Source organism: Meriones unguiculatus, chromosome 7 (genome assembly GCF_030254825.1).
Source record: "Meriones unguiculatus strain TT.TT164.6M chromosome 7, Bangor_MerUng_6.1, whole genome shotgun sequence".
Taxonomy (NCBI): Eukaryota; Metazoa; Chordata; class Mammalia; order Rodentia; family Muridae; genus Meriones; species Meriones unguiculatus.
The window spans coordinates 107,121,933-107,134,781 of record NC_083355.1 but is presented as its reverse complement, the minus strand read 5'-3'; the positions used below and the strand labels follow the sequence as shown (position 1 = coordinate 107,134,781).

Below are 12,849 nucleotides of genomic sequence, written 5' to 3'. Positions count from 1 at the left end.
TTTTTTTTGGATGTAGTTATCCTCATTGGGATAGAGTTTTCCTTCTAGTATTTTCTGTAGGGTTTCATTTGTGGATAGATACTGTTTAAATTTTGTTTTGTCTTAGAATATCTTATTTTCTCCATCTATGGTGATTGAGAGTTTTGCTGAGTATAGTAGTCTGGGCTGACATCTATGATCTTTTAGGTATCTTCTTTGCCTGAGATTCTCTCTTCCATCACTTGGATTCTGTTGATGTTTGTGTCTGTTATTCCTGTTCTCTTCCCTAGATGGTCAGTTTCCAGGATTCATTCAGATTGTGTTTTCTTTATTGCCTCTAATTCCATTTTCCGGTCTTGGACAGTTTTATTTCTTTCACCTGTGTGTATTTTCCTGTATTTCTTTAAGGGATTTATTGATTTCTTTTTTAAAGGCCTCTATAATATTGATGAGACAAGATTTAAGGTCAGTTTCTTGTTGCTCAGCTGTGTTAAGATGTCCTGGGCTTGTTTAGTATGATAGTTGGGTTCTGTGGTTACCAAATTGACCAGGCTCTTGTTATTTGTGTGTAAGTGATGGCCTTTAGTCATCTGGTTGTCTCTGATGTTGGATTGTGGTCTCTGAGGTCTGCTAGCTTCAGGGAGTGCACGTAGATATGAGGTCCAGTAGATGGAGCATGTAGGAAGCTGGGTGTAGCTCACCACTGCTGTGTTTGCCAAGAGGCCTGGTGCAAGCAGGGGGCTGTTGTGTAGAGGTCTCACCTGTCTTCCCCAGGAAGCCTTCGAGGGCATCCAGAGATCTGGGTGCTGAACTGGGAATAGGATGCACAGAGGATGGGGTGAGGCTCTCTGCTCTCATTTTTAATTCTTTTTTTTTTCATTTTTAATTCTTTTTTTTTTTCAATGCAGTTTATTTAGGAACCTTGAACAATCATCTGACCCTGGGGAAAGCCAGCCCACAGCTTAAATAGCCTCTGGGTAGCCAACCCCAGCGTGCCACGTGGGCAATGCAGATAGGTCCACATACATGGAAGCAAGCCAGATCCTCAGCCTTAGCCAAATGTGGAATTGTTCGTGACAGAGAGCACTCACCATGGGGAAGGTGGAAGGCGGAAACCAGCTCCATCTTTAAGGCGCGGCATTTTGCAGCTCTCTACAGTTCCCCCTTTTTGTTTTAGACGCATCAGGCAAGAGTAGAGGTCTGATCTCTGATATTAGAAATAAATTGGGACTTTGTACCGATGTTCATTTAGGTGTCATCCACCCAAAGAGCATCAGACCCGTCTGATACCTTTTTCTCAGAGGCGGGACCTGGGGCATCAACCCGCATGCAATCAGACATGCTCTTCTCTGGGTCCAAAGCAGCTGACCCTGAGTGCAGTGCTTAGCCTCGCATCCTGAGCGTAACATTTTAGCTTTTTATGGTAGCCAACCATGCTTGGGGAGACTGTCCTGCTTCAATGGCTGTAAAGGCCTGAATGGTCATGGCTGCATTACACTGTTGTGAGATTCTAATCTTGCATATATACCACAGGCAAACCAAGGAGACCAACACCAGAAGGCCTGCTAATGCTCCCATGCCCACCCATTCCTTCAGATGATTCATGGCTGCAGCAATCCATGATGATAATCCTGTGGCTAGTCCTGCGTCCACTCTGGTAGAATTTACTGTGACAATGGCCACTCTCAGCTGCTCCATCATAGTATCGAATTCTCCAGTCCAATTACCTAAAATATAGCTCGACAATTGTTTAGACAGATTTGCAGCACAGGAAAAATTCTCATGTTATATGCTAGTGACTCAAAGTCCAGTATATTTTTATTGACAGTCAAGTTGAGCGATTTGCCATAGGGTATCAATTTGCTCCTGCACGAGGTCAATCCTCTGATTGAACACCATCAAGCTTCCTTTTAGTTGAGCATTAATTCCTTTTTGTACAACTAAGGCATGAGCTACATTAGCTAAATGATTATTCAGGGTCTGAGCAGTCTGCCCAGTATGACTCATGGCTAATGCCCCGGTGGTAGCTCCAACAGCCGCCAATGAGATGGCAGTAACAATGGTGGCTGTAGTTCCAAGATCCCTTTTCTGTCTGAAGAGAGTCATAGCGTGAGGGGCATCAATGGGCACAGGCACCCAGCGAGGCATGCGAGTAACCAGGGCATACCTAAATTCACTAGCATTCCAGCATTGGGCAAAAAAGCAAGTATCATTACCACAATTACTTGGCTCTATCTGGCTAATAATGAATAAAAATGGGGGATATAAACAAACAGGTGTGGGCTTATAGGAAATATTATGAGAAGCCTTAACCCCCTCGTTGGAACATCCTGCATCAGTTCTAGAACTAGCAGTGGTGGTGTCCGAGGTCTGAGTTGGTTCAGGAGACCATTGCCCCCAGGAGTGAGACGTGCTCCATGCCAATTGACTAACTCCATGTTTTCCTCCACTTTTGAAAGTCATTTAAGGTTCTTGAATTATTTGTTTCCCTTTTTTTTTAAATTTTTCATCAATTACACTTTATTCATTCTGCATCCCTCCATTAGTCCCTCCCTCCTCCCCTCCCAATCCCACCCTCCCTCCTCCGTCTGCTTGCATGCCACTCCCCAAGTCCACTGATAGGGGAGGTTCTCCTCTCCTTTCTGATCTTAGTCTATCAGTTCATATCAAAAGTGGCTGCATTGTCCTCTACTATGGCCTGGTAAGGCTGCTCCCCCCCAGGGGGAGGTGATCAAAGAGCAGGCCAATCAGATTATGTCAGAGGCAGTCCCTCTTCACATTACTATGTAATTGAATTGGATCACATAATACAGAATGATTCAGCAGGTTAAATATTTTAACATTTAAGGGTCAAATCATCAAGCAACTTTAAAAAAAATTAATGATATTTAAAAGTGTTATCCAAATGTTTAACAATATGTTTGTTAAAAGTTAAAAGGTATATTATCCATGACAGTAAGAGACATGGCTTAAACATAACTACTAAGATGTCAAGTTGAAATGATTGTACTGTTTCTTTACAGCTCTGGATAAGTGAAGACAGCAATAATATTGAAGCAGTGAACCAATGGAAAGAGACAATTTCAAATCCTGAAAAGGTTGTTACCAAGTGGCACAAGTTAAATCCATCTTGAAGACATCAGGCATTAATTTAGTGACGAAACAGCTTGACATTTTAATAGAAGAAACATAATTTCTAAAACTAATGAGTTCTATCAGATACACAAAGTGAATGAAATGTTTTAAAATGGTGCCAAAATAGATGATAAAATAAAAGGGTAGTATTATTAGGCCAATTAAATATATTATAAAAATCTATGAAAATATCAATCCTAGGTAAATATTTCAATATTGGTTCTGCTTTTGTTTTTAAGATATCAAAAACCTAGCACAGCAATCCCTCTTAGTATTACTATTAGACATTTATAAAACTGTAGTACTTTTACAGTGCTAGGCATGATTGATTAGATCTTTACACAATTTATATCTTTATATGAATTTTTTACAGCACAAATGAATAGGTCAGTTCCATTGACTTTTTTTCTGTATTTGAGAAGAATTGGTACCCTGTACTTAAAATTTTTTCATAAGTCATTGCATGATCACTTTATAAGCTGTTTATCTCTAGAAGAATTAGAGAATTATTAACATTTTTCCAGGAATAATAAAGCTTGGAACTAGCAAGATGGCTCGGGGAGTAAATGAGCTTGTCACTATTCGTGATCATCTGAGTTTTATCCCTGGAACTCAACAAGATGGAAGGGGAAAACCCATTTCCTTCAGTTTTTTACTGACATCCACATCCATACTTTGGCAAACACACACACACACACACAAATAAGTAAACAAATAAATACACATAAATAAGCAAATATCTTTTAAAAATCAATAAAGTTTAATTGAAAGCTAAAATATATACCTTTTGTTTTCCTTATTTTTTCTTTATTTTCTTTTGAGTTAAAAGAAAATATTTTACTTTTGGGCCAACTTAATTTAGCAAAATTAAATGAGCTTAAATAGTAAATTCAGTATTTTATGATCACTAGTTCTTTCAGTTTTTGATGTAAGGTATTTGCTCTCTAATCTACAATGTTAAAGTATTTTCCCCGTTTTAATAACTATACTATGTAGCAATGTATAAAATACAAATATTTTTCTACTTCAGGTTTATTTCAGGTACATATTAGAACTTAGCATCTGGAGATTATTTCTTCTTGGATCACCACAAGAGTTGTGGCTAAAACAAAACAAAAAAAATTAGGAAGAAGCAAGAACACTTTCTAATCTTATAAATAGTATATTTTAGGCTTTATTATATACCTTATTATAATGTAGGAATAACCTTTGTAATTCTTCATAGTCTAGATATCTCATTAGAATCTAAATAGAACTGTTACATAGGTATTTTCTAGATTTTTATGGTACCAGTGGTATTGATCAGATTTCTTTGCCACTGTGAATTTTGAAGTAATATTTTCAGACTTGTAAAATATGAAGTACTGGTCAATTTTTATATGCTCTTTTAGGAGAAACCATTTTTTGTGTTAGTGATAGTCTTTTGAACATTGAGATTTTTACTTTCTTTTAGTTTAATTTGTTTGTTTAATAGATTTTACTTTTTTCTTTTAAAAAAATTATTTTTTTTTATTAATTACACTTTATTCACTTTGTACCCAGCTGTAGCCCCTTCCACTCTTACCCTTCCTCCTCCTTCTCCTCCATGTTCCTCCGGCAGTCCACTGATAGGGGAGGTCCTTCTCCCTTTCCATCTGACTCTAGCCTATCAGGCCTCATCAGAACTGGCTGCATTGTCTTCCTCTGTGGCCTGGTGAGGCTGCGCCCCCCTAAGGGGTAGGTGGTCAAAGAGCCAGCCACTGAGTTCATGTCAGAGACAGCCCCTGTTCCTCTTACTAGGACACCCACTTGGACACTGAGCTGCCATGGGCTACATCTGTGCAGGGGTTCTAGGTTATCTCCATGCATGGTTCTTGATTGGACTATCAGTCTCAGAAAAGACCCTTGGGCCCAGATTATTTGGTTCTGTTGTCCTCCTTGTGGAGCTCTAGATCCTTCCAGGTCTTTCATCTCCCCCTTCTTTCCTAAGATTCCCTATACTCTGCCCAAAGTTTGGCTGAGTCTCAGCATCTGCTTTGATGTAGGGTCTTTCCAAGGCCCCCTGAGATGATCAGTCCTCATTCAGAAAGGTAAATTGATGGACATCGGAAGTGGGAGAAAACAGGGAACAGAACAGGAGCCTAGATTTAACTTTTTAAAGTGGGCACAGACATTTTCTACTTGTAACCTTCTACTCTCAGCACAGGCGTAGTTTCTGCACTATCAACATCCTACACCCAGTAAGACGCTTGTCAGAATTGATCAGCCTTTATCAACACATCACAGGCTTTGTTCTTTTTTTAACTAGATTTTAATTTTCTGTTAAAATTAAAACTTTTCTGTGTTCTACTAATTTTAATTCTAAATTTTACACATGTCATATATTTAATTCAGTTTTAATGATCTAATTATTAATTTTAAAGCAAATATTTAATATAAAAATTGAGGAAAAGATAGTCTTTCTTGGTTTATCACACTCCTAGATATCTTAGATAAATCAATACAAAGAAAACTTCATTTAAAAGAACCCTCACGTATAAAATATTAAGAGGTGAAGCTTCTAATATTTTAATCATGTTTATTTAAGCATTTTTCAGTTGAAGATGTACTCAGTGTAAACATGTGTGTTTATTATGTCCTTGAAAAGTTTATGTGCAAATGTAGATGCAAACACTCTTGTGTTAATAGGCACTCTTGGAGAGAAAGACAGTTAGGAGCCAACAATAAAAAAAAACTAAAGCACCATGCAAAAATCATCTCTCTGTATTTGCTTAGGCTTTTCTTGACCTTTACTCACTTGTAACAAGAAAAAAAAACAAAATGGTGCTGGGAAGCCAGATTGAAACAAAGGAAACTTCATAATAGGAGGGAGATTAGTCATTTATAAACTCAATCATTTATAAAATGTATTTATAAACTATCAGATAACACAAAAAGTTTTAGCCCATGTCAAAATATAGCATCATTATTTGGATTGATTTAGTTTTGCACAATGCTATTCTCTTAACAGTGGTTGTTCTTTTTCTCTTCCTCCCTAACGTTCTTTTTCTTTCTTTTCTTTTTTAAATGAATTGGAATTGTTTACTTCTAAGCTTGGTCAAATATCCTTAATTTCTTGGTATAATAAACATATTTCAATTCAAATAGTAACTTTGAATGCTATGCAGAAGAACAGAAGTTATATGTTCGGCAATTAATTTGCTCAATTTCATACACACAACATACTATATATGAAAAAATACTGACCAAATTATAGATATTAAATACTAAATAAATTATTATGATTTAGTCTATTTAACAATCATGAAAGTTCAAAGCCATCTCAACTCCAGTGGCAATTTCAGGTGCAGTTTGGAGGTCAGGAATTTTGATGGAGCTGTTGGTTTGGCAGACCTGGTAGGTGAAATACATGAATCTTTCAGTAACACATGTGAAAGGTGCTCTAAAATTGACCTCACCGGTCTCATTCTCAGCAGGCTGGCCTGGCGCACTCGCCATGGCCTTTATCTTCATGATATTGGCGCCTGCTCTATTTTTCCAGTAAGTGCGTGACCACCTGAAGGTGTTCACTGGATGTGCCCGGCATTAAGGCCTTCGCAATCGCCATAGGCTTCTCCTCCATCCATACGTTATTATAAAACACTATCTTGATCCCATAAGAAATTTGTTAGTTTCTCTTTCATATTCTGGGGCACTGGAAGGAATAACTTGAGCCAGACTATAGCTGCTTTTTGCAACAGGAAGGAGATTAGTCAACAACGGATTTATGAATTCTCACATAACATAGAAAGTTACAGCCCATGTCAAAATATAGCATTGTTATTTGGCATTCACTTCGTTTTACATGATTTTTAAAGCAGGAATCATAAAAATGACCCAAGTATATTAATTGCAACTCTTACCAGACTGTTGAGAAGAAACCACTGGGATTTTTGAACATATGTAATTATGGTCTAAAAATAAACTAACCCAAAGTTCTATTTAAATGTAATTTTTCAAATTTCTTTTTTTTTCTTTGATATTACTAAACTCATCAGCCACTTGGAAACTGTTTTTCAGCCAAAATTTTACTTGTTTATATGTTCAAATATTTGTACATGTATAAAAATTTTATAATTTGGAATAAATTCAGACTTTTTTACTATAATAGTAATGGCCTGAATTTCCTTTTTTTAAAATAAATTTATTTATTTACTTATTTGCTTGTTTGTTTGTTTATTACAATTTATTCACTTTGTATCCACACTGCAGCCCCCTCCCTGATCTCCTCCCAGTCCCACCCACCTTCCCTCATCTCCCCCTATGCCCTTTCCCTAGTCCCCTGATAAGGGATGATCTCCTCTCCTTTTATCTGACCCTGCTTATCAGGTCTCATCAAGGCTGGCTGCATCATCTTCCTCTGTGGCCTGACAAGGCTATGTCCCACAGGGGGAAGTGATCAAAGAGCAGGCCACTGAGTTCATGTCACAGACAATGTACCTCTTACTAGGGAACCCACTTGGAGACTGAGCAGCCTATGGGCTTCCTCTGAACAGGGGGTCAAGGTCCTCTCCATTCATGGTCCTTCATTGGAGTTGGTCTCTGCAGCCCCCCCTGGGCCCAGGTGAAGGAGATGGCCTGAATTTCTCTGCTTGGTCTCATACTAACTTTGGCAATATTTTCTAATCCTCCAACTTCTTCCCAGTCTTTGGCTTGTTCTATCTTTACCTGTCTGTAGCCTGTCTTTGTAAAAATGCCACACACACACACACACACACACACACACACACACAGCCTCTCTCTCTGTGTGTCTGTCTCCCTCTCTCTGTTTCTGTGTCTCTCTATCTCTGTGTCTATCTTGCCTCTTAACTTACCTGTCTTTCCTGTGCTGTTCCTTGTTCTTGTGTGAGTTAGGAGTTAGGCATATCCTCTTTCTGACTCATTCTGTCAAATCTTTCTCTGATTTCTCACTTTTGTCTACCCCTCAATTAGACATCATTTTCAAACTTGGCTGCTTCCTTCCACAAACTTAACCTTACCTTCATTGTTTGGAATTAAAGGTGTGTACTAAGAGTATGTCTATATTCCAGCCATACCATACAGTAATTCAGGATGTGTCTGCATTCTGGATCATAAAGACCTAGAAGGCCTTTGGATTGATTCCTTGACAGAGCAGCCATGTTGCTGGATTGAAATTCCTTTACATTAGTCTATGGTTTTTGTGGGGAGCATGGTTAGCTCAAGTGACTTAACTTCACAAGCACTCATGTATTGTATATTATTTTAGTTGGCAACACCACATTTTAATGTGTTTACATCATTTTGAGAAGTGAAACAATGAGATACTTTTTGGTTCTGGTTTTGTTGTTGAGACGAGGTTTCACTGTGTGGCCCACTTTGTACTTAACTCATTATTCTCCTGTCTCTGCCTCCTTGGGATCACAGGCATTTCCCACAACACGTGGCAAGATAGTACTTTTTATATAGTAAATAAATTAAAATATTAAGTATTATAGGTAATATATAATTTTGAGTGTTGGATTTATAAAAATTTCTCATTATCATGAGTCTTAAGCATGTTCATATCCTAATATATGTATATCTGTGTATATATGTGTGTTTGTGTATGTGTGAGTTTGTGTGCATGTGTGTATGAGTGTGCATATATATGTGTGTGTATTTGAGTGTGTATGTGTATGTTTGTGTGTGTGTGTGCATGTATGTATGTTATTTGTGTCTGTGTGTTCATGTTGCTGTAGATTGAGCCCAGGTTCTTATGCAAATAATCTACCATTAAACTATACCCACAGCCCATTTTATTTGAGCAAGATGTCATTTATACAGCTCCTATTGGATTTGAACTTAAGATCTTTCCACCTTTCTCCTGAGTATAAGTTTTATAAGCATGCTCTGTTACTTACTGCAACAAACATGCTTTTAAATACAGGTACAGAATTTTTGTTTAGGATCATTCATTTTCACATTATTCATATATGAAAGCTTATAACAAAAGAATGTTTTGTATTTGAGTAAATTGAATGCAACCATTTATTATGAATTATTCAGGTTTGAAAAACCATGTTAGGTGATAAAATGGTGAGAGTAACTGGTAAGGTTGAACTGCATAGAGAAGGCCCCTTCATGTAATATATATACATCTATGTGTGTGTAAGTAGATTAAAAATAGCAATATGTTTGTTATTAGCCATTGTACCTGATTGCTGATTTGTGTGGAAATAATTTCTCTGTACTTGTTTACATTTTTTCAGTGAACAATTTTAGTAAGGACAGAAGTATTGAAAAAAAAAAAACTCTAAAGTCATTCTTCTTTCTGTTAGCCCCTTTGGCTGGATGCCCAGAATCTGATATGTTTATCAGGAGGAAGAATGTCATCTTTTATTGTACCAATACAGATAATGATTCACTAATGAGCTGCTCAGAATAGTCATCCATATCAAAGTGCTATATTCATCAGTGTCTGCTTGAAAGATTCTTTGTCTTTAGAAGTGGGAAACATGTCAGAGCACCCAAGACAGGGAAATGAACAAAATGTAAAGGGTGGAAGAAGACCAGTGTTAACAGCTTCATAATTTTTAATTTTTTTATGAGACATGGTTTCTCTGTACAGCCCTGGCTTTCCTGGAACTTACATTGTAGACCAGGCTGGCTGTGAAATTAGAGATCTGTCTGCCTCTGCCTCTCAAAACTGGGATTAAAATTAGGTATCACCACTGCCCAGTCAGATTAGGACTATCAGTACACTCCTTCAGCCTTGCTTAGACGTTTCTGTCCTGGTACTGTGTGGGGAAATAGCTTATCATTGCATTGCCAGAAGTATCTGAAACTTGTAATTTGCTTCCTTGCAAAATCTTAACCACCTTCTCATGCCCAAAACAACCCCCAACAAAAAGGATTCCCCAGTATCTGGGAACTGAGTTATTTCTAGTAGAGATGCTTTGTTGTGTTCTGTTCTTTCAGGTTGAGGACTGGCTTCTTTCATTCAAGGTCACCAGGAAAGAAGAAAAGAGTTATTTCTTACACAGGAACACATTAAACTGAGATCAGAACACTTCTGTAGTATGTATACAAAACAGGTTTTAAATGGCCCTGTGAAGGCTCTTTTAAAGTAAAGCATGGGTAGAAAATGGGATTAAAAGGCACCACTGCAACATTATATGTCATCTTTATGCCCATTTATGACTGCTTGGTACTGAGGAAGTCATTCAGCTTCATTCTGGGTACCCTTAGTGAGTCTGCGCACCTTAAAAGAGCATCCACACAACAATGAATATGGGAGAAACTTGGCAAATTCTTTGCGCACACAGCTCTTCCCACTCTTTATACCTTGTGTGTTTACTTGTTTATCTTCCAGTAAGTTCATTTGTCATTTATTCTTTTCAAGTATTTCTTTTAAGTCCTATTTTTCTTTCAAGACAGATATGAGGTTCTGACAGTTGCCTTAAACTTGAAGGTATAGAGACAGAATGACCCTTTGGCTGTTATGTTTTCCCTTAGGTACTCAACAAGCATCTGAACACCCCAAAATAGATTTTATGTAAAGAGTTATAGGTTTGGAAAACTACTTCTCATATGTTTTCAAAGGAAAAATCTCTGATCCTCTTGATGGAGGCAGTTACTTGGAAATTCCAACTGCCTATCCTTTAGATTTTGCTTATCAGGGTTCTGTATTTAGTAGCAGCTGATTGGCTGTTACCAAAGTTAAGGGGGACTGCTAAGACAGCCAACTGTGAAAACTCGTCCCTTGACACTTGGGTCATCAATCTACATAGAAGAAACAAGGCTAAATTTAAGACAACAACACCCAATTTAAAAACAAAACAAAACAAAACAAAAACAAAAGAAAAGGCAACGTGGGATAGTACAATTAAAGGTAATTACAGTAATATTAAAATAAGATCCCTGCTATAATATTGTTTTGATGTAATCACTTTTCTGTGACAATGTTATAGCTACAAATGAATCAGATTTGGAGGAGGTAGGCTTCTTCATTGGTTAAATTCACAACGTTGTCACCGAAGAAAAACACCTGAAATATATTGTCTTAGACAGTGGGGTAAATTCAGTTGATACTGGATCTTCAATCTACTTGCAGACTCTGCACAGGGAAAAAAAATGGATAAAATATAAAATGAAAAGGCAATCAGGAAGGACTAAGGGTTAATTGTAATAATGAATATTAAAATAAGCTTCCTGCTATAATAGTTTAATGTAATCACTTTTCTATGACAAAGGAATAGTTACAAATTAAAAAGATGGAGAGAGGGTGGGCTCCTTCTTTGGTACAATTCAGTATTTGGTGACAGAAAAAAGGGAAATTCTAAATGTGTGGCCTGTCATAGCCACAATAATTAAACCCACAATAATTAAAGGCATGAGTAATGAGAGTTGTTTAACTGTTGTCAGTTTAACTGTTAAATAAGTTGAAAAAGAGTGAAAGACATTGCCATTTTTCCACTATGTAGCTTCCAAGTTTGAATCTGACTAGTGAAAGAGATGGTGTAATGGCCTGATAAGATGAACCATCTGAATATAACAAATTGAGATTTATATGCCTGAACAAGGAAGATGTAGAAGTAATCAAGTACTTTTCTCTACAGAAGCTGTCAGATGTAGTAAGTCAGGGTAGAGCAGCTGTGATACTAATTTTACTGAATAAAAGTGAATTTAGAGAAACAACTTATGGAAAATTTTCAGTTGTCCAGGTTTCACTCCAGCTGATATGTAGACAGCCTCTCTAGATAGGAAATGACTGTTGAAAAAAGGGCATATCAACTTAGGGGAAATTGCTGTAATGAAGGAAAAATGAGATAAAGGTGTCACCAAGTTTAGTGATAGGTTAAATAGAAACGTGTTTCTGATCTAATTAAAATTTTATTTTGTGGCATTTTCATGTGTTGACAAAATGTGTTGAGTCCAAGGACCTTGGTTCCAAGTTCATCTGCTGCTAGGTAGTAATGAACTTGAAACATGCTTTTATTAGTTATTTCTCTACTAGTGTGATAAAATGCCATTACCAAAGCAACTTAAAGAAGGGTGTATTTGGGCTTCTGGTTCTAGGGGGTGTTGAATATGTAATGGCAGAGCAATGGCTTGGGTCAAGAGCAGGAAGTTGAGGGCTCAATTCTTGCACTTCAAGCATAAAACAGAGAGATTGAACACTCAAAGCCTGCCTTGAGTGGCATACTTCCTTCAACAAGGTGACACCTTCTGAACCTCCTAAACGGTGCCATCAACTGAGGACCAAGTATTCAAATGTTTGAGACTATAAGGGTCAAATCACTCAAACCAGCATGAACCCTGAAGCGCATCCGTCACTAAACTAAAAGAATAAGTAAAAAGTCTGAATCCTCATATAAGGGTGTGCAGTTAGTGACAAAACCATAGGGAGCCCGAGATCAATTCTGCTGTGTCTACCTGGAGTTAACTCTCTCAGCCCTTTCTTGCATCAATGTTTAAAGTTATTCCAGTAAGTTCTTGGTTCTTCCGTCAAAGATAAGCCCTAGCCTAACCCAATAAAGTTGTTTTATGCCTACTTAAAATAGGAATTAGAGCAATATTGTGGATAACAATAATAATAATGACATACACTAGGTCTCCAACCCAAATGGAGACCTAGTGTATAATGTATTTCTTAAGTTATTGAGAAAAGCTGATAGGTTCTAATAATGTAATGTCATTTAATTTAAATGTTTAGGTAAATAATACAAGATTTTTGACAAGAGCATGTTTTTCTAAGCTAAACAATGACCATATCTC

General features: G+C 37.3%; 2 protein-coding genes across 2 annotated transcripts in view; both read left to right on the top strand.

Annotated features, from left to right (window-relative positions):
- Tc2n (tandem C2 domains, nuclear) overlaps positions 1–3,895 on the top strand; it is a 52,876-nt gene extending 48,981 nt beyond the window's left edge. Inside the window, exon 12 of the mRNA XM_060388057.1 lies at positions 3,003–3,895. Coding sequence (XP_060244040.1) covers positions 3,003–3,113 — 111 coding nt within the window. The 3' untranslated portion in view covers positions 3,114–3,895. The remainder of the gene's footprint in view (positions 1–3,002) is intronic.
- A 2,501-nt stretch (positions 3,896–6,396) lies between these two features.
- LOC110566760 (cation channel sperm-associated auxiliary subunit beta-like) overlaps positions 6,397–12,849 on the top strand; it is a 151,511-nt gene continuing 145,058 nt past the window's right edge. Inside the window, exon 1 of the mRNA XM_060388355.1 lies at positions 6,397–6,633. Coding sequence (XP_060244338.1) covers positions 6,397–6,633 — 237 coding nt within the window. The remainder of the gene's footprint in view (positions 6,634–12,849) is intronic.